Source organism: Aspergillus melleus (genome assembly GCF_016097325.1).
Source record: "Aspergillus melleus strain CBS 546.65 chromosome Unknown contig2, whole genome shotgun sequence".
NCBI lineage: Eukaryota > Fungi > Ascomycota > Eurotiomycetes > Eurotiales > Aspergillaceae > Aspergillus > Aspergillus melleus.
In genome coordinates this window covers 4,442,193-4,463,004 of record NW_025763371.1, presented here as the reverse complement: position 1 = coordinate 4,463,004, position 20,812 = coordinate 4,442,193, and the positions used below count along the sequence as shown (strand labels likewise).

At 49.4% G+C, this 20,812-nt stretch overlaps 9 protein-coding genes across 9 annotated transcripts; 3 read left to right on the top strand and 6 right to left on the bottom strand.

Moving 5' to 3' along the window:
* Positions 1-868: 868 nt before the first annotated feature.
* On the top strand, positions 869-1,615 carry LDX57_004360 (alpha/beta hydrolase family esterase; the record flags this gene model as incomplete). The annotated part of the gene is made up of 1 exon (XM_046086020.1): positions 869-1,615. One exon carries the CDS (start codon positions 869-871, stop codon positions 1,613-1,615), a length of 747 nt encoding a protein of 248 aa, XP_045941983.1.
* A 2,856-nt stretch (positions 1,616-4,471) lies between these two features.
* Positions 4,472-5,943, top strand: LDX57_004359 (questin oxidase family protein; the record flags this gene model as incomplete). Its single annotated transcript, XM_046086019.1, has 4 exons — positions 4,472-4,625; positions 4,673-5,326; positions 5,387-5,794; positions 5,852-5,943. 4 exons carry the CDS (start codon positions 4,472-4,474, stop codon positions 5,941-5,943), a joined length of 1,308 nt encoding a protein of 435 aa, XP_045941982.1.
* Positions 5,944-7,695: 1,752 nt separating this feature from the next.
* On the bottom strand, positions 7,696-8,171 carry LDX57_004358 (uncharacterized protein; the record flags this gene model as incomplete). The annotated part of the gene is made up of 2 exons (XM_046086018.1): positions 7,696-8,003; positions 8,069-8,171. The coding sequence occupies 2 exons, from the start codon at positions 8,169-8,171 to the stop codon at positions 7,696-7,698; spliced, it is 411 nt and encodes a 136-aa protein (XP_045941981.1).
* Positions 8,172-8,907: 736 nt separating this feature from the next.
* Positions 8,908-10,155, bottom strand: LDX57_004357 (uncharacterized protein). The gene is made up of 4 exons (XM_046086017.1): positions 10,041-10,155; positions 9,809-9,980; positions 9,414-9,747; positions 8,908-9,356 (listed from the first exon to the last, which is right to left on the bottom strand). Exons 1-4 carry the CDS (start codon positions 10,117-10,119, stop codon positions 9,015-9,017), a joined length of 927 nt encoding a protein of 308 aa, XP_045941980.1. The 5' UTR covers positions 10,120-10,155; the 3' UTR covers positions 8,908-9,014.
* Positions 10,156-11,280: 1,125 nt separating this feature from the next.
* Positions 11,281-12,544, bottom strand: LDX57_004356 (uncharacterized protein; the record flags this gene model as incomplete). The annotated part of the gene is made up of 4 exons (XM_046086016.1): positions 11,281-11,323; positions 11,408-11,598; positions 11,680-12,306; positions 12,368-12,544. The coding sequence occupies 4 exons, from the start codon at positions 12,542-12,544 to the stop codon at positions 11,281-11,283; spliced, it is 1,038 nt and encodes a 345-aa protein (XP_045941979.1).
* Positions 12,545-13,323: 779 nt separating this feature from the next.
* Positions 13,324-14,647, bottom strand: LDX57_004355 (uncharacterized protein; the record flags this gene model as incomplete). The annotated part of the gene is made up of 4 exons (XM_046086015.1): positions 13,324-14,083; positions 14,133-14,203; positions 14,251-14,394; positions 14,468-14,647. 4 exons carry the CDS (start codon positions 14,645-14,647, stop codon positions 13,324-13,326), a joined length of 1,155 nt encoding a protein of 384 aa, XP_045941978.1.
* A 770-nt stretch (positions 14,648-15,417) lies between these two features.
* Positions 15,418-17,312, bottom strand: LDX57_004354 (glycoside hydrolase family 13 protein; the record flags this gene model as incomplete). The annotated part of the gene is made up of 3 exons (XM_046086014.1): positions 15,418-15,955; positions 16,013-16,772; positions 16,841-17,312. 3 exons carry the CDS (start codon positions 17,310-17,312, stop codon positions 15,418-15,420), a joined length of 1,770 nt encoding a protein of 589 aa, XP_045941977.1.
* A 1,097-nt stretch (positions 17,313-18,409) lies between these two features.
* Positions 18,410-18,937, top strand: LDX57_004353 (molybdopterin synthase catalytic subunit; the record flags this gene model as incomplete). Its single annotated transcript, XM_046086013.1, has 1 exon — positions 18,410-18,937. The coding sequence occupies one exon, from the start codon at positions 18,410-18,412 to the stop codon at positions 18,935-18,937; it is 528 nt and encodes a 175-aa protein (XP_045941976.1).
* Positions 18,938-19,185: 248 nt separating this feature from the next.
* On the bottom strand, positions 19,186-20,287 carry SCO1 (SCO family protein; the record flags this gene model as incomplete). Its single annotated transcript, XM_046086012.1, has 3 exons — positions 19,186-19,307; positions 19,380-19,704; positions 19,826-20,287. The coding sequence occupies 3 exons, from the start codon at positions 20,285-20,287 to the stop codon at positions 19,186-19,188; spliced, it is 909 nt and encodes a 302-aa protein (XP_045941975.1).
* Between the last annotated feature and the right edge of the window lie 525 nt (positions 20,288-20,812).

The following is a 20,812-nucleotide window of genomic DNA, read 5'->3' as shown; positions in this document are numbered from 1 at the left end:
ATCAGAGCCAAGTGAGGACTACGATGGTCGATTAGACCTTTATAAGCTGTATGTATGGTGATATCGAGATTATCGTGACGGTTTACTAAGGTTCAGCAGCCGATTCAACACGCACGTTTCTGCTTTATTCCCCGAGAACGAAGCACTAAGAGAGCAGTATGTTGCATTATAGAAATGTTGCGAGCTCACTGACAAAAGAATAGAATGCTTAACGACATGAGAGACCTGGTTCGACGATATGGGTAAATGTAAATGCACGATTCAAGTGGGATAACGAGGCATCTGATACCGAAACCTTTGACTTCCGGAAGGCCAGGGTAACCCTGCCGTTCGTATAATCCAAGAGCCTTCAAATAAGCGAACCCGGCAACGGATTTTATGTCTATGTGAATATTTAGCTGCCATGATGACTTCCCCAAAAAGTCTGGAACACTGATTAGAATTAGCAACATCTAGATGACCAACCCTTTGGCTGGACTCTTGAATAACGTGATAGAAAGGCAGACACAGCAGCCAAGATGGCCTATCACCTTATGCAAAGTCTATTTGAGAATGTGATTGTCCCTCGAATCAGAGAGAAAATAAGCTCGTAGAATGTCACCGTAACATGAACCCCTCCTGAAAAAGCCGATGGGTACGCCCCAATGGGGATAAATGAAGGCTTTATTGGGGATTCTGGGCTAATCTCCAGAAGGCATCGAGTCCAGAAGCATTCCAACCCAATTCTCAGAGAACATCGACAATGTTAGCTCAAATGCGTCTCCTGGCTACAGTGATAACCCTCTCCCTCTTCACCACCCACGTATTCAGTTCATCGCTATCCCGCGGATGTGGGAGAGACCCAAGCCTAACCACCGGTTATCACAAGATGTTCGTGAACGGCGAAGTGCGAGAATTCCACACCACGCTCCCCGAGAACTACGACCAAAACGCTCCCTACCGGCTGATATTCTGCTTCCATTTCCTGAATTCCGACATGACAGACATAGTGACTGGAAAATGGGTCGAGAAAGGAACATATGCCTATTATGGACTACAGCGGCTCGCAAACAACAGTGCAATATTCGTGGCGCCTCAGGGCACGGCGCGTGGTTGGCCCAATATCCTGGGGAAAGATATGGCTTTCGTGGCTGCCTTGACCGAGGCCCTGGAAGCGGATCTGTGTGTGAATCCGAATCTGGTGTTCGCGACGGGATGGAGCTATGGTGCCAGCATGACCTATTCTGTTGGTTGTTCGTTGGCCGATAAGTTCCGGGCAGGTGTTGCGATAGGCGGGGCGGAAGTCAGTGGTTGTGATGGAGGCACGGATCCTTTCGCGTATATGGGTGTGCACGGAGTGAAAGACGAGTTCTTGGTGATTGAAAAAGGCAGGAAGATGAGAGATAGATGGGTGACTGTTAATGAATGTCAAGTTCCGCCGGTCGTCCCAGAGCCACTGCCTGGAAGTTTCTCCCACATCCTGACAGAGTATCCCGGCTGCTCGGATCATCCTGTATGGTGGCTTGCGTTTGATGGTAACCATACGGCGGCTCCGTATGATGGTGGCATCGGAGATAGTGCGACGAAGTCATACGTTCCTCCGGAGACGTGGAGGTTTTTCACTCAGTTTGGTTGAGGTAGAATTGGTGTTGGATAGAGGAAATTACTCATCACTAAAGCAGGAATATCATGATATGATTCAAGACAGGACCAAAGAGTGCAAATATGATGTGAGCTTTGTGAATGTTAGGTAGGATGAATCCAGTCAGCAGAGGGGTCTGATAATATGCTGGTGAGGAACTCGTAATCAGCGTTGAACTCTGGGATTGGGTTCCATTGAATCGATAGATCACTGAGTGACCCCTGTCCAACCTCGTGTGTGGCTGGTTCTATTGTGTTTTGTACCGATTCGGTGGTCTCTAAACGTTCTTTGGCATCTTGACTACCGATAGGACGGTTGACCTTTTGCGTTTGGCGCTGCAGCGTCAAGAGGATATTTGATGCTGGCACACCTGGCGAATCTGGAGGCTCTGATCCAGCTAGACGTTGTATGTTCTCTTCCAAAGCCAGAAACGCGTCGCGACTGACACCTGGAAATTGAACGGGGTCTGAACTGACTCGTGAATAGAGTTGAGTTAGAAGCACCAAGGTACTGTACCAGGCCTCGGATACCTTCCACACAGAGGACGCTTGATGCAGCCACGTAGAACCCCAAGAGTATAGTTTCATTGGAAGCTGATGATCCAGACCAGGTGCCATGTATGGCCATGCGTTGGCATACAAGAGTGTTGACGCAGCACTGAAGATGCAAAAGCAAGTAAAGGGGGTTTGAAACTGAACATTCCGTTGATCCAATTGTTGGAGGATTTGAATGATGTTTGAAGCGGCTGAGAACAGAGCCTGAGCACTGTGATCCCACCATCCAGCTGGAGCTTCCTGGACGAGTAGTGGCGGATCAGTAGGCCCGCAAGGGCGGATGATTGAATGAGGTATAAATGGAACATATTCTCGGTGAAGAAAGATCAGGCTAAGGTAGTAAAGGAGATTTACCATTGCGAAGCGCTCTCCTTCATTTCGAGAAATGTAGACCTGAAGGTTCATATTCGCAGGAGAGTATACCAGCTGCGGAGATTGCGAAGCACGCCAATCCTCCAAAGCAGCCATACTTCGGAACCAAAAAGAACTATTTTCCCAGGGAGGAGATCTTGATGAGGGCGTCTCGCGCCTTCTTCCACTGGCGGAGACCCATGCTGAGATTGTGGACCAAATGTAGAATCCGCGGATCGTTAAACCAAGTATTTCATCGCCGCTAATGGTCCGGAGAACTTGTTTCTCCATTGGTTGAAAATTATCGCTTTCCGGATCAAGAGTTACTAGGAAATCCTGCTCCGATGGTCCGGGATTTCCGAAAGCAAAATGATCCTCACCAAGAGGCAAAGGGATCTCACTAGTGCTCATTGTGAACCTAGACGATTGACACTTGCCACATCCAATCATGGCGTCCAACAGAAAGCAAGCCCAGACTGTCCTGCATGCCTCTTCTGTTCGAATGTTGTTCGAAACTGAAGGGCTTTTCCTTGCTTTGTCTTTGACCTGTGCGTAGATCCCATGAATCATTCGCGTGGCCATACCTAACGACTTTGAGCACAACTTGTAGGAGGCGAACACGAGATGGTACAAGCCTACCATTATATGTCCACGCATGAGATCCATTTCCATTCCCCCAATCGTGCAAACTAAGTAAGAGCAATGCTTGAACCGCATCAATATTAATGGCACCTATAACGTGACTCGTGATGTTCTGTCGGATATGGTTTGCGAAGTATTCGGATGCTTCGCAGGGGTTTGCATGACCATTGGAGATCTCGGGTAGAAAACGGGCGCTAATAGCTAGTATTCCACAGAGTATCAGGTCAGGTATCTGTCCTTGGTCAAGAAACTCCAAGAATGTGGGTTGGTGAAAGAACCCGAACTCGGGAAATTGGTGGACAAAAATGCGAAAGGCACGCTCCAAAGTCCTCTTATCCAATCCTATTAGAGGACTCGTTCGAGTATGAAGAGATTGTAGTGATGTCTTCGGGGGACTCTTGTGCTTCTGATTGGGTTGACCCTCGCTGGGAACAGTCGACCCAATATTGCTGCGCCTAAGTTGTCCATTGGCGGGTACGGTATCAGAAGAGAAGTTACCAATACCGTCACCATGTCTCCCATCCGGTATAGTGAATTCCGAACCCTGATGCGATGAGTTTGTTCGCACTGTTGATGCGCTTTGCAATCGCTTCGACCGATGTTTCGGTCGACTCAAGACACATTCCCTTCCGGAGTTGAACGCACAGGCCCGACAAGGCGCAGAGCCATTGTGGTGACATTTGATCTTAGCGCCACTGATGAAATCGGAGTTAGCGATTGACTGTAGTCATTGGACAGAGTTCAGCCATGAGAAATATCATTGCCTTCGGTATGGTTTGATGCTTGCCACCTGAATAACTGACGAAGGGAAGGTTTTCACAGAAACAGAGAGCGGGGATATGTGGTTCTTACCGACACCATTGACAGGCCAATGTAGTTCTCATTATTCAAGAAATTCCACGTCATAAGGGGATGGTTTCTAATCGATCGGAGATGATGCATAGTGAATGTCAGTTGCGAAGAATGGTGGCAGTGGGAGATGCGGGATGCGAGATGCGAGAGCCGAAACCCGAGCCATTTGGGCATGTGATTGGCGGATCTCACGGGCTCTCCATCCACATAACGACCCAGAGTATACCTTGTTATAGATCACGCATTGGATTCACTCTCCATTTCTGGTCTTACCTCACATAAGCCACTGCATCTAGACACTGATGTCTATAATCAGGACCTCCTACGGTTCTTGCAACTATGGGTCTAGAATGACACACTATGGCTCTATAAGACAGCTGCAAGTCCATCTTGACAGTTTTAATTCCAGTTTCGAAGTATCCTCTTATCCTTTCGTAGGTGTATCAGCAAGATGGCTACTGCTACCAAGATTTGTTTGACTCCAAAAGATACCGGTGTATTCAGCACATCAGGACTCAGCGAAGCATCTGCTCGAAAAGTCAGCGAAGTGCTCCAGCATATTATGGAGAATCACCACGTCTACGTGAATGACATCGGATTCCACAGTAAGTCGTCAATCCAGAAACAATGACAATATAATAACCAGTTACAGATCATATCGTGCATTTTATGCTTACTATCTGGGCCCTCGGAGCCTCGTCTGAAACCATTCAACTTCAATACGACCGGGAAACAAAGCGTCAAAGACCCGCCCTGCCTCGGGATGAAGCTATCGTCAAATCCTTCAGTGATAAGGAGGCATTTATGAGCCACTTTTACGAAGAGGCCCACTATTCTAACTACCTCGCTTTCTTCCAACAGGAGATCGAAACCAAGGGAGTCGCCGACGTGATTAATGAATATCTGTTTAGCGGCGACGAGCTCGCGGAGTCTCTTCTTTCGAGGCTCTTTAGTGGACTGATCCATCCCATCATCCACTTGGGCTTCGGAATTGAGTTCAACCAACCGGCAATTATCGCCCAGGCGCTTGCTCAGGCCGCTGTGCATGAGGACTATTTAGGCTCGAGTTTCTTTGGTCCAGCCGAGGAAGCGGCTTTGAAGGCAGAGGAAAAGAAGACACTGATACAGATAATGGATCAGATGCGTGTGGACAGGACGCTTAGTACTGCTGCTCATCATGAGGATGGCGACAGGTTTGCAGACGGATTCTTGAAACGCGCCCCAGAGATAATCGCTCATTGCAGCCAATGGACAGTGCCAGAAGACAAGATCCACGAGAGGCTAGCTGAAATGATGAACACTGCAAGTAAGTGTCCACCTGGCTCCGTGTTGATAAGGCTTCTCGATATTAACTATCACATGAAAGTCTACTGGACAGCCACAGCACAGAACCCCAAGAAGGAAATCAAACTAGACTTCTTCTACATACACTCGGTAAATTCCGCCATTCTCTTCAAAGCCTTTATGGACCTGCCTTACCTCAGCCCTCACAACAAGTCTCGTCTTTTGGAAATGAAAGGCCGTATAGACCTGTTGAATTGGGCATCCCGCAACATGCCCAAACCTGAGCCCAAGGACGTGAATGATTACAATATTTGCCTTGACTGGCCTGACATATTTGCTCAGAGCTGCAAGCACCCCACCGATGATGGCCATCTGCCCAAATTTGTCCGTGCAGTAGCGTATGCTCGAGAGCTATGTCGGGCTTATGAGGCAGAGGAGAGAAATGGTTTCTTGGTGAAGGATGACATGTGGATCCGGATTGCGAATATGGGTAAGTTGCTTTATGACCCATCAATGCAAGTTAGTTGCTAACAACTAGGCAACGTAGCCATCGATTCGGTGGGAGATACACCAGGTGATATGTGGGTTCGAGGAGCCGGTTTTGCTGAATCCTGGGCCAGATTTGGGCCTAGAAAGTGAGATCCTGAGTGAAACCGATGCCTTTGTTCTTTACAAAATGGAAGATTGTCCTTATACATCAATAGGGCACAAAGAATGAACTATATACAATTGTTACCGAGTGCTCGTAGACATCTTCCAACGTGAAGCTCCATTTTCTACCTTTGATATATAATCCCGAACAACCTCAAAACCCTACCTAAACTATGCATCACCGCTCGGCTTCCACGCAGCCAAAAGAGCAGCAGTAACGCCCGAAGCCCCAACCACCACCCACCCACTCCGATTGACTTGTTGATTCAGGAACCCCCGACCAGTATCCCAAAACGAGATGACGAACGCCATTGAAACAATGAAACGTAAACGGCAGTACAACCCCGAACTTTAGCGCGAAAGCCGTTACAGGCGAGAGGCCGCTAAAGCTAGTTGTTAAGGCCCCAGAACCGGCGTTCCACCCAGTCACCGGCGATAAGAGGTAGGCTGTCGCGAAGAGGTACATTCCACCCGAGAGAGCGATGCCGGTGATTCGAGTGGTTATACTAACCACCCATGTTATTTGGGGCCTATAGATGGAGAAGTAGGGTGAGACAGGGCGTCGTAGGCGTTGTTGGGCTAGACGGCTTCCAGCATCGATTGGTTTGTTTACTTGTGAGGAGAGTCTAAATGTATGGAGAGGGAGGATAACGGTTAGATCGTGGACAAGATGCAGGGAAAAGCCAGCTCACCTCCTCGATGACCGAGCGCCTAAGTTTATACATTGTTGGGAGATGCTGGATCGGTTTGTTTCGACAGAACGAACTTGAAGGGGAAATGAAAGTTAGTCACAAGGCTTGGTGAAAACATCATATGCAAGGAGGAAGGGGTAAGAATGCATACTGCCGCCTTGAATCGGTCGGAATATGATGAAAAACATCGTCTGGAGAAAATGAAGTGTAAAATGAAGGGAAGGGTGCTGTTCATTGATACTCAGTAGATATACTAGTCATATAGCTTTAGAGGCATAAAGGCTTTACAAGTGCCATGTCGCATATCTTAATGCTAGCGTAATCAATGCACGCCCATGAGTCAGAAATAATCAACATACGCGTCCATAGGCCAATTTACAGTCGAAAAATATCCACTTTCAAGCCGTTCTTCTGATCCTGGCCCTGAATTGTTGTCAATGATCGGATGCAGGCACGGGCGAAGTAGCCGATTTGGTTGTAATCCAGCCAAGCCACAGACTTTCAATGCACACTCATTCCAGAATTCAAAACGCCCCTCGACTAGCCGAATATTCTCAAGTCTAGCAAGAGATGAAGACCGAAGCGCTTCAAGCACAGCTCAAATTTTCTGGGAAAATTCAATTTCCATGAAGGTGGAACGGCTAACGCGAATCCAACCCGGGTTGCGGTGCGTGGAGAAGGATCTTCAAGGCCCGTTGATAGCGTAGATTTCGCCCAAAATATCAGCCAATAGACATGGTCCGATTAAACATATGTTAACACCAGATAGCGAGCCATTGTGATACGGCAATCAAAGAGACGGATGGCCCTATGTTGCGTGGGGTTGTTCATAAGATTGGGGCAATCAAGAAGCACATAGCATTCGACTATCTGAACAAAGAACCGAAGATATTCAATCTCAGAACCATCTTCCCTCAATTTGAACATACGCAATGAAAGCCTAGACATCAGACCATGTCCACCAAAGAGAAAGCACCTCGCCAGCCCAGAACCATAAGAATTGGAAAAAGGAAAAGGAGAAAGTCCATCTTCCTACAACCACTGCAACCTAGCCATCCCACATGTCGAACCAGGAAATCTTGTGCTTGCTAGGCTTGGCACAGCAGTGCCTACCCTCCTTGCAGCAATAGGAATTGAACGGGCAGTCTCTAGCGGCTATGCAATTCTTCTTGCGTCCGACCTTCCGAACGACCAGGACACTGTCATTTTCCTCGGTCTCATTGTCATGTTCGTCATGTTCGACCTCAACAGGAGTTGTGTCGTTCGAAGAAGGATGGTTGAGAACGTCATCCACGTTAAGGGGCTTTTTGCTATCATTTGCTACTTCGGTAGCGTCGGTGGTGGACGGAGCAATATCTGTAAGTTTTCCTGTCAGTTGTAGGAAATGCGAAGAGGGAAGACGATATAGAGGAATGGCTAACCTTGGGTGGTATGGGGGAGGCCATTCATGTCACCGGCATGATCAACGGCACGCGAAGCCACAAGGGCTGCGAAGAACAACACAACAAAATGAACGAGTCTCATCGCGTGACGAGGAACTCAAGCGTAGGTATCAAACTGAATTGGGTAACCCAGACAGAGAGTAGACTAGGTATGAACTGGGCAAGAAATTGAGGATGGAAAGATGCCTGGGTGAGTGACTTTATAGGCGTCAGGAAATGGAGAAGACCATTCGGTCTGGATTCAGGCATGTAGTCCCATGGTATGGGGAAGCACAGACACCCATTCTTCTGGGAATTAGTGAATATGTTTGGATTGATACTATTCATAGAGCGAGGGCCACGCAAGAAAGTCCAGGATTACTAGAAAAGATGAGGCTGAGTGCATAGCAAGGAACTAGGTTCTTTAGAAAGGTTCTTTGATAGATTGAGAGTTTCCTCTCAATATCCATGCATGTGGACTTGTAGAATTATGGCCCAGCCTTTAGTTGCTTTATATGAATGTCGTACAAGATAAACAACAATATTAAGTTCTGCCGGTCATCAATGTAACCGGTTTGGGCAAGCGTAATGCCAATGGTCGTATCCTCGTTCTTAACATACTTCTTCCTGGTTTTATTGGAATCTATTTAGGAGCAATAGCCAAGGTATCTTTAATGGGTGACCTTGTTTTAACTGCCCCTTGACATACTAAGACAAGGCTCAACCGGGGATTCTAACCAATTAACATTTCTGCGCCGACCCAGAGCCATGGAAGGTTCCCGCCACCAGGTCCTAGACATGCTCTATACAAGTTCATCAAAGATTTTGGGAAAGTACTGTCAAGTTTCGTACTTCCGTCTCAGATTAGTTAAACCAGATCAGAAATAATTATATCCTCAATACCAAATGAACCCAAAACAGTCACCAAACAAATATCCAAATCGATCTATGTATCAGCACAAACCGACATATTCCCCATATACCACCCATGAGCATCCAAGGTAATTCCACCCTGACCCAGGTTTCCGTCTTCATTATTGATGCCTTCAATCACCTCGATATCCGAGACAGTCGGCTTAACGCCATTCTCCGAAGTGATCCAATACTCAGGAGAAGACTGACTGTATTCCGGCACCACGAGATGAAGCAGCCACTCCCTCGACGCGCGATACAAGACCTTCGGAACCTCATCGTCGGTGTGCGTCACCCGATAATTCTCTCCGGCCGTCTGCTCGGTAATATACTTTGCAAAAGCATAGTTTCCTACCGATGGTGCGCCGTATGTATACTACCTCCCATTAGCTCCACCACGCACGACAACTCATAAAGATCAGATCAAACATACCATATCGACAGTATGGCCGGCATTTCGGAGCGAAACAGCTCCCAGCGTCGCGAGCGCACCTCCCAGACTATGACCCACCAGTGTGATTGTATAGTCAGGGTTCTCCTCCGCCGCGGACTCAACGCTCGACGTCAGATTCTTGATCGCGGCGTTCGAGGCCTCCCAGAACCCCTCGTGGGCTTTACAGCCCGTGCACGCATCGGAGGCGTCGACATGCTTGAATTTCAGATCTGTCTCGCCGTTCTCGTCAGACACTGTGCCTCTGAATGAGAGCACGATGCGCTTCTGAGTGCGATCGAGCGCTAGGTAGCCTGTCGTGTCGCCGGGGGATAATCTAGCAGCGGGAGTTGTCAGTAGCGCGCTACTGTGTTGAAATGATAGGTAAGACATCTTACTCCCAAAAACCCTTGATTATCTCCGTGTCTGATTCAGCCACGAGAGGGCACTTCCCATCGTCACAGTAGACGGCTGATCCCGGAGACGTCTCGTTGTGGTTCGCTGCGCAATTTGCGGCTGCAGAGTACTGTGCGAAACGGGTGAAATCTTCTAGAAGAGAAGACGATACATCTATTATCTCCTAGTCAGCCTGAGGAACACAAATGGTAAGCACTTCTTGGGGGATCCGACCTCTCCGAACCGGGCGTGTCAATGCAAGCCCGGAAGCCGGGAAAACCGCAGCCCCCAGGGCCAAATAGGACAGGAACATCGCAAACGAACAATCAGCTCTATACTCCGTATCGACCTCATCTTCTAGCTGGCCACTACTTCCCTATTTATAGCCCCATCCATTCTCTTCATCCTCGGGCCAAGCCAATAATTCAAATGAAAAAAAAGAAATAACGATATTCAGCTGCCCCATCTCAGCCGCTCGTCGCATGCATAGAAAAACAAATACAGGATGATCCCCGCCCCCTAGCGCGTGAACTATCACCACCAGTGTCGAAATCCAGCAGAGACTTGTCACTTGCGAGAAGGACAGGTCTCCGTCTTCGATCTCCGGTCTCCGGTCTCCAGACTAAGCTGCCTGTGGCTGCTATTGTACTAACGACAGAGCTAATGGAATTTAGCTGATCACGCCTTACCGACTGCTTGTCTGGTCAAATGTGCGTGATCCTATTCGTTGGGGTTTAATTACTACGTCGGAGGAACTGCCAGGTACCTGCTAGTCGCTGCAGACCCCGCATCTGCAGCTGAACGTGCAGAATGCAACTGTGATTTCTAAGGTGTTGTGATCAGGGGGGAGGGGTGTGGAATGTGGTGGTGAGAGGAAGGTCTTTTCGGATGATGTTCGAATCAAAGGCAGAGAGACCTTCATGTGGGTGTATCACTGGATAATCTATGAAGTACAATAGGAATCAGAATTAATTAATTCAGAGTTCAATTTATCAAGATGACGCTCAAAGAATTACCCAGTCCTTGTTTGGAAAGGTGGACAAGACATGTGTTCTCCTTGCATTCCGCCGAGAACCTCATTTCTTCACGATGATCATCTAGGCAACATGATTCAGTCAAATGCCGAGATTGAAGAATGCTCGGTCAGGCTGCCATTTTATGGGCTCTGCTCTATCATTGACAAGGCTGGTCAATGCTTTGGCCCTACCCGGACGATTGTGTCTTCGTGGTCGTGCAATGCAATGATAAAAGAGCGCGACTGCACAACTGAACAATGTGGGCTTCTTATCACACAGCTGAACATACCATAGACTTCGAAATTAACAAAATGCTCCGTTATTACTCCATCTCAACTGCACTGCCATATCCTCTGTACCTATACTCAAGTACATACCCCTTTCTCCAATCCTCCACCGATCTCTTTTCTCTCTCCAAACTTCTTGATTTGGAGGATCCCCAATATATAACCCAAAAACTATGCCTTCACATTAGGCTGCCTCAAAATAATATTCATATACCTGTAACACAACACAATATTAGCCCTAGCCCACTATAACCAGAATCCGTATACTGGGGGGGGGGGGGGGGGGGGGGGAGCTTACAATCCCATTCCAACCAACGCCATCACAATACCCATGATGCTCTGGTTCATGACGACATGGCTGCTCGATGCCCATCCCAGGCCCACAATCACACACGTCTTCAACTGACCGATGACAGTGCTGCTCACAGGACCTGCGGCGTCGATGATGTAGAATCCGGAGAGGTTGACGAGGCAGGCGCATACGCCGCTCTGAAAAATTGTCAATACAAGTAATTCCCACACGGGATATATCTAGGGTAGTGAGATGTATCTAGGGCTTTCGAGACATACCGTCAAAATCATAAACCACATCGAGCTCGGCACATACGACATGACCGGCGGAGTCTCGATCCAAGGGATAGTAATCAGCAACAACCCCGCGCTAATCGGCGCCTGGTTCAACAGAAGCTGCATGCTCGACATCTCGAGTTTCCGATGATAAAACCCGATCCAGACGGTGTAGATAGCGCTGGCTCCGACGCCCGAGAAGGCGAATATGATGCCCCAGAGCGAGGTGGTGGTTTTGCCATCATCTTTGGGCAGCGAGTCGTAGTATGTGACGATGCCGACGCCGGCGCAGAGGAGCACCAGCGGGGAGATGGCGGCGCGGGGAATCCGCGCGCCGTAGAGAATGTAGTTCAGGAAGGCGGTTACGGGGGTGAGCAGCAGACGAGCGAGTTGGTGGAACATGACGGATGAGTTGGCGAGTCCGAGGTTCTGGAGAATCACTTGCACGCCCATGGCGGCGGATAAGGGCAGCATTTGCCGGATGTTGACTTCCTTGGGCACGAAGAGGCCGCACCAGGGCCGGGAGGCGACCCATAGTGTGGCGCCCGTGACGAAGAAGTGGTAAGCGGCGAAGGAGATCTGGCAGTTGCGGAAGGATGGGTCGGAGAGGATGGTTTTGTTGGTGAAGACCTGCGATTTAGGGTTGGTTTAGTAGGTGGAATTAATGAGCACGGGAAGGGGAAATGCTTACAATGGCAACTGTTGAGACAACGTTGATCATCGTCCATATGGCTACACCGAGCATGGATGAAGTGCCGGTCTTTTCGGGGGTTTTCTTTTCCATCTCATCGTCGTATTCATTGGTGTTGTTGAGAAGCTGACCCGACTCGGGGTCATCTTGCTCCCCATGTCGTGCTGAGAAGACCATGTTTGATTGGGACGATGATCAGTTCACAGATCTACCAACATGGACGAGGAAAGTAGTCACAGGTCACCGTAGGTGACTATATTCCACTGACTGTGTTATATGCTTCGTAGTAGGACTGGGCCACATCAGTAGAGTTGCAGCACATACATCACCACCAGTCCAGAACAAGAAAGACCGTGGTACGTATCAGCTGTCAGGGTCTTTGGATGCTACCCGAGTAATGGATGACGAGGAATTAGAGAAAACTGTTCCTGAACCTAATATAAAAAAGTTCCTGGTTTGATGCGCAAGTCTCTAACCGTGGATTGAATTAGGGCCCGAACATCGACAAGTCGTCAGGGCTAGTTGAAGTCGTAGTACTGAGTGAAAGAAGAGACAACATTATGGTTGAGCAAGGTGTTAGACGAGTGTCATGATCATTTGACCAAATAAATTCCTCCGGATTGGGTTCATTGTAGATCTCCTGCTTCTGTCTCCACGGCTCTACCGAGTGCGGATGAGGTCTTCCGCATCCGGAAGTGTTGCATCAACTCCACAGGAAAACGGAGAGAGAAGGTTACATTTAATTAGATAATAAAGATTCAGCGGTAGATGGGCGTCTCAACTTCGTAGAGTTGGGAGAATATACTGCTAGTTGGCTCCCAATTAAAGGGTGGCATAGGTACATGAATTGTTAAGAAGCCGGTGGTGAACTTATGGATAAATGAATTAAATAATAATGACAGAGAAGAGTTCGCCTTGAAAGAAAGGTATAGACAGTCACAAACACCAGTTGTTGTTCAAGGAATGAGACGACCAGTTGGATACTGAATCTCGTTCACCTTGACCTCGCCCTTGAGCCATGTATCTCTCCGGTCGTCGGAATACTGTCCAAGAACCGTGTCCTCCCCTCTGAGTAGTCGATGGATGTTCAACCTAGTGCTGTAGATCATATTGTGCGAGCTGGCCTCGTGGTACTCGTCATTATAGACCTCGATATCAGAGCCTCGCGATGCAAAACCGGCCGGTTTATATGTTCCGATGATGTTAGGATAGGGGCCGTAGCAGCGAATCTGTTCACGCTGGTTGCCGGCACACATATCACTCATGGAGTTATCGATCGCCAGGTCCATATAATCGAGCGACAACGCGGCGATCATCCTCCTCGCACCCTCGTAAGTCACGGCATACCCGTACGTACAGCATCCCGTCTGAGCGCGGAAGATATACCGCGTCGAGTCCTCGGGGTACTCGGGGTGCTTCTTCTTCCATGTCTCAGAAGGCCCTCCCCAGATATTGCGTCGGTGCCGAACAGCGGCAACAGTGGGATCATTGGGGACGGCGTAGATGTTGGATTCCTTAGAGCCGGGGCCAGCCGAGCAACCACCTACCCAGAGGATATCCCAATTTGTGCCATATGGTGTTTCCCTGGGCGCTTTCTGATTATCGGTTATCGTGCGGACTCCTTGGGCGAATTCGCGAAGTTGTTGTCGGATAGAAACATCCCAGTCGGCATCATCCTCTAGAATCAAAGCCGTAGAGATTCGATTATTGACTATCCTATTTGGTTATTAGTGTTTGCATCCAAGAAGGAAAGCAGCATACGCACTCTTGCATCGCATTCATATGTGCGCGCCAACAACCAGCAACAGTAGGCTTCAGCCATGACGTATTGTATTTCTATTCCCATTAGCCTCGATTCTCCAAGTAGAGTCGCAAACACAAACCTCCGGCAGCGCCTTGTCGGGTATAGTCTCCGGCTTCACTCCATCTATCCACTCGACCTTGATATCGGTGACGGAAGCCGCTAGGGAGAGGAAATCACGCTTATCCGACCGCTCCTTCAAGCCGATCGCAAAGATCTTTTCGAACTAGACAGCGGATAAAAATGTTAGACCCGGCAATCACATTTTGAGAAACAATACTCAAGATGATCAAACATACCCCAAGAGTCTCATTATTGATGCGGTCAAAAGTTGAACCGTACAATCGGCGCTGACCGGCGCGGACGAGATTTCGTGTTGAATCGTAGGCCTCACTGTTGCTGAGGAGCACGCTGAAGACAGCGTAGCTGCACAAAGCAGCGACAACGATCTTGGTGGTGATTGAATTCCACCGTCTCATGATGACAGTCATGCTTCAACCAATGTGTCCGAGGCGGGGTATATTCTGAAACGCTGGAGATCCAAAGGCGCGAGTTGAGTCTCGAAGGTAAATATGAATTGTTTTGACAAGCCCCCCTCTGGCTGATATGACAGGATAGGAACCATGGCAAGCCACCGCCAGGCTTGCGACGGAAAGTCATATTGATCATGGGCGGGTGTTCGAAAACGTAAATTCTCTGTGTAAGTGGAATATCATATTCCAATTTGGGCAAAGAGTCTTGGTGAGGAGTGCGATCGGTTAGATCTTGGTGCACGGAGTAGATGCGGAGGCATTCAAGGAGCAGATGTTGAACGCTTCCATCCAAGGGATGTAGACAACTGGCTTCCTAAAGAGGCTAGCGGTATTATATGGCCAATGTTTTGCAACCTAACTGTTATGGCAGTACTTGCAGTCGGAGCACGCCGATAGGCATAAAGCATTTACCGCCTCTTAGATTACCCATGGCTTACGAAATTAATACCAATCGGAGTATTTTTAGATCTGGTCGCCGGATTTGGCGTCGATGGATGCGGCAGCTTTCGTTTCTTTCCAGTCCAACTCCGTCCATTTCAGCAAACCAGGCATTATTCCAGACAGCATAGATCAGGGATCTCTCTACAGTCATCTTTGTCCTCATATTCGAAGAGTTCAAAGTCGGTGTTATCACAGTATTTATTATCTAATCCTTTCTAGATTTAATATAGAAGTCGCGCCCGCAAGCAACCCAGTCATGATCATGAAGACCAGGCCTACACAAGCGCAACGATGGCCTCATACGGTCGGAGACTCCACTTGGCAGTGGAAACGCGCTTCTTGGCGCCCTCGGCACTCTCATAGCTATTCAACAGCACGTCCTTAACTGCTGTGATGCCATTGCCGGCAGCATCCCACTCGAGTTCCTTGTCCGTCCAGTTCGCCAACACCAGCGCCTTCTGGCCCTCATATTGACGAGTGTATGCGAAGATTTCCTGGCTATCACGATCCACCAGCTCGTAGTTTCCGTACACGAAGATGTCCAGGTACTGCTTGCGCAGTTTAAGCACCGTGGCCCAGTAGTGGTAGAGGGACGCCGGGTCCTCGGTCTGGTCCTCGGCCTGGTCCTCGGCGTTGACCAGTGGGTAGTCAGGGTTGACGGACATCCAGGGCTTGACGTTCGGGCCAGTGAAGCCTGCGTTAGGTTCCGGAGACCACTGGACGGGCGTGCGACCGTTATCTCGGGACTTCTTCTGGTACTCTTGTCGGGCGATGTGTTTGGTCGTGTCGTCGGCCTTGGGGTCTTTCAGGAGTCTTGTGGGGGCGTGTTAGTATATCTTTCTTGATGGAAGTTTCACAGAAGCAACGAACCTATGCCAGTGGTTGAGACAGTCAATGTCCTTGTACTCGTCCATGTCCCACTCGATGGGCACGTTTCTCATTCCAATTTCCTGTCCTTGATAGACGAAAGGAGTTCCTGACTTCAAGGCCAACACAGTTGCCAGCATTTTACCCGCCGCGGCGTGGTACTCCTCTCTGGCACCCACATAACGGTCAATCGATCGAGGCTGGTCATGGTTCTCCCAGTACAGGGCGTTCCAGCCGTCATTCTCATACATGAATTTCTGCCACCTCTCGAAAAAGGACTTCAGGTCCGTGAGTTTCCAGCTACCGGGCTCGAATTTGTCGTATTTGCCGTGGTCGATATCCACATGTTCGAAGTTGAAGATCATGTTGATCTCATTGCGATCATACTGCACGGCGCGGAGCACCTCATCCGTGTCCGTGACGAACGGCATCTCGCCTACACTGAAGGCGTCGTATTCCTTGAGGATACTCCCCACCATTTGGAGATACTCGTGTAGACGAGGACCGTTGGCGTACCACTTGTCTCCCCATTGCCACGGGGTGCGAGGATCCTTGATGGGGGCATCTGGGAAATCTTGGTGCTTGCTGATGAAGTTGATCACGTCCATTCGGAATCCATCTGCGCCTTTGTCCAGCCAGAATCGCATAATGTCTTCGACTGCTTTGCGGACGGGTGGGTGCTCCCAGTTGAGATCGGGCTGTTCTGTTGCGTAGAGGTGGAGGTAGTATTCGCCGGTCAACTCGTCCCATTCCCAGACACTTCCTGATGAGAGCAGTCTCCATTAGTTTCAATACTAGCAAATGCCTCCAAGTGTATAATTAGGAATGTACCTTGAAAATGCGAAACCCAGTTGTTTGGTGGCTGGCGGTTGCCGTGCTCGTCGTACTTGGCCGGTTTCCAGACATACCAGTTACGGTATTCATTGTCCTTGGAGCTGCGCGATTGCTTGAACCACTCGTGTTGATCACTCGTATGGTTCACCACCAGGTCCATGAGCAGCTTCATGCCTCGATCATGGCATCCCTTGATCAGCTTGTCGACATCTGCGACCGTACCATACTCATCCGCAATGTTGTAGTAATCGGCGATATCATATCCCATGTCCACCTGGGGCGACTTGTAAGACGGACAAAGCCAAACAATATCAATGCCCAGGTTCTTAATATGATCCAACTTCGAAATGATACCGGGAATGTCACCGATGCCGTCATCGTTGGAGTCCTTGAACGAAGCGGGCCAGATTTGATAGACGGAGGATTCCTTCCACCAGGCACGGTGGATCTGGTTGGCAGATTTGGCCATGTCTGCGAACTGAGTGGTCTATTATGGTGTGATCTGTGGTTTTGGTCGGAGTCGTAGCTTGAAGGGGTTGGTTATATACTGAGCTCGGAGATGTTTGTTTTCAAGAGGGGCATCCCAATGCTACCCACCGCGGGGCATTGTCGGTGCGGAGAAATTCTCGGTGGACTCGTTATTCGCGATCCCCTTGAAGGAAGGAGTACCGTCATTGGAATCCCTCAATGGGTCAGGGGGGTGATCCGGAGCCAGTGAAACTTATCAGCGAGCGGATCCACAAGGTTGAGTTGACCAAATGATGGAGGGACACGGATGCCGTTCGACTGGTCATGGTGTGCACAATAATGTATGCGCTGGGCTGGGTAGAAGCGTAGATTCGAGCTCAGTTTGGAAGGTGGTATCTGTGCACTAACAGTCATCGTACTTACAAGCCAGGTCTCGCGCTCAGGACTCTCTTAAGTAACAATCAGTATAGGGGGCACAGTGCCGTTCTCTGAGGATGAACAAAGGAGTTGACGTCATAACAGGATTTGAGCTCCAGACGGGGATCTGCCTTGTAAGCAACATAGTCTGTATGATCATCTTCCAAGTATTATGATCCTGACTGAGAAATAGAACCCCGGACTCAGATAGAGCCTGCTTTTTTTCACAAGTCTCTTCTGGTGGAATTTGGGGGTTGAACTGTTTCTCCTGCTTGATACTCGACTACCTGGAGAGCGTTCTGTTGGTAGCATGTAGCAGGTCCCTGGATGAAAGGTATGTTAATCACAACTCAGTGATGATTCTGTATACAGCACGGAGCTTCAATTCGACCATTCAACGATCTGACCGACTGACGATCCATGTAGGGTCGTCTAGATGCTTGGTGATGATAGTCAATCTTGACACTTCTATCGAGACGAACCCCACTCTTGACTTTCCCCCACATCGATAAGGCATTGCTTGCCTCAGGCCAGCACACCTATACAGCCCACTTCACCTTCACCGAGATCAGTCACTCACTGTTACCTTAACGAGCTCCGAAATTTCCCTCTCATTCTTCGTCGGTCCTCTATCTCTACCCTCTCCAAACTTACATACTCACCCGCCGCCCCTCCGCAAAAATGTCCACCGACATCCCCTCACACCTCGACCCAACAACCTACCCACGCACCACGCAAGACCCAACCCTCAACATCCACATCTCCCTAACCTACAACTTCCTGGACGCCAGCGCCGCTCTGGCCCGAATCTCGTCCCCCTCGGCCGGCGCAAACGTCCTCTTCCTCGGCACCACGCGCGACACCTTCGAAGACCGCCCCGTCTCGCAACTAAGCTATACCGCGTACCCGCCGCTCGCGCTGAAGACGCTCGACAAGATCGCGCACGACGCGGTCGAGAAATATAAGTTGACGGGGATCGTGATTGCGCATCGTCTGGGCACGGTGCCGATCTCTGAGGCGTCGATCGTTGTTGCGGTTAGTGCGGGTCATCGCGGGGCGGCGTGGAGGGCTGGCGAGGAGGTGTTGGAGCTGTGTAAGGAGAAGGCGGAGATTTGGAAAATGGAGGAGTTTGTGGATGGGGAGAAGGAGTGGAGGGCGAATCGGGATAGAGACGCTGAGGGGAGGAAGGTTGGTGGTGATGGGGAGTGATTCGAGGTTGGACTCGTGTGAGGACTGTCCTGGTGTCGGCGGACATTGGTGGTGGTGTCTACTGAGACATCGCACGCGCCTGGCGATACATTGATCGCGGAGGATCCGAATGAGCGATGAGTGCATGAATCGGAAAGTGGTGCTAGACTTCCATGGGGGCTCCGTATCTACATCACATTCCCAGCGGTATATATGGAGTAGGGTATTTTCTATTGTACATATCTGCCAAAGTCTTTTAATTATACAGCCTAATCTTTCTTCAGCGGCTTGCCCTCCCTCTTCCAGTCATTGATATGCTCCATGATCAACTTGGTCGCCGACTCAGGCGTATCCTGGCGTCCAATACACTCGACAAAGTCGCCCTCGGGATCTAAAGCACACACAGCACAGTTAGCAACCAATCCTTCGCATCTCAACCCAACAAGATTGGAAAAAAGCTCACCCATCAGATAAAAGTAGATACTGTGATCCACCAGATAATCCTCTCCCGGCTTCACATTCTGCGGCGTACTGAAGTACACCCGGTATTGTTTGCACACATTCTTCACTTGCTCGTAGGTACCCGTCAAGCCGATAATCCCCGAATGGAACTCCTGGAGATACGAGCGCAGCACCTCCGGCGTGTCACGGACCGGGTCACAGGTGATGAAAACAGGTAGGAAGACATTCTCGCCGTCGGTCTCCTTCTTCACGCCGTCGATAATCTCGGCCATTTTGTCTAGCTCGTCGGGGCAGATGTCCGGGCAATGCGTGAAGCCGAAGTAGACCTATTGAGATTGTCATATCGGTTAGCATTTCTGGACTTCCACGATTGTCTGACCCGATAGCTAAAAAATCGAATGATCTCTTCTGGTGCAGAGGGAAAGGAAAAGGCCAAGGGAAACCAACAAAGCTATATTTCCCCTTCAAATCCTCCGCCGTGAATTCCTTGCCATCCAGATCCTTCAGCACAAAAGGTCCGCCGACCTTGGGCCTTCCCACACCCTTGCTCATCTCCGCAATGCGCTTCCGTTCCAGCCGCTCCTTTTCAACCCGGAAGTACACAATCATACCTCCGCCGGTGATGACGAAGAGCAGAGCGGCCTTCCACGAAAACGGGCCCGTGGAATTCCGGGCGCGCAGCTGGCCCATGGTGCGAGCACGAGCACGCAGACTCGACGACGTAAAGGAGCGCTGCGAGGAAGGGCCATTGAGTCTGGGAATGGCAATTGGCGTGGAGGTGGTTCGGAGCGAGTGCAGAAGACCGGCTTGAGAGGAGAGGGATCGGGGTGTCGTGTTTTCGACGGTGTGGGTGAGTGGGCGCGAGGCACGGCCGATCAGCCGAGTGAGTGGGCGCATTGTTGAGGCCATTTTCGAAAATTGAGAGATTTCCGACCGAGCCGACTTCTGGGGGAAAGGTAAAAGACGGTGTTGGAGACTGCGCCGAGGAGCCGTTGGTGGCTTGAGTCGGGATCTCCAAGTCCTAACGGGGTTTAGCTTGGTGCCTGATTATCGAGGCTACGTATTTATGTCACGTGCTTTGGTCTCTACGGAGTATATCTGAAATCATTTTACCACGAGCAAAGCATCACTTTTTAACCCCTCAAAATCGAGTTCATAGATTCTAGAATTACAATAATTACCATACTTCTCGTGTGCCGATGTATTGGCGAAAGTCAAGAATAGACATATCAACGCAAGGAATCCCCTAGTCATAAGCACTGTCTCAAAGGCGAAAATGCAACACGAGGTAAATAATGAGACAGAGAAGAGAGATAAGAGAGATAAAGAAAAGGAGAAAAAACTGACGAAGCAAGAAACTTGAACAAATACCAGGCAATGCCGTTGTCATCTTGACTGGAGCGCAATGGGGAATAATGAAGGAACGAAGATAAA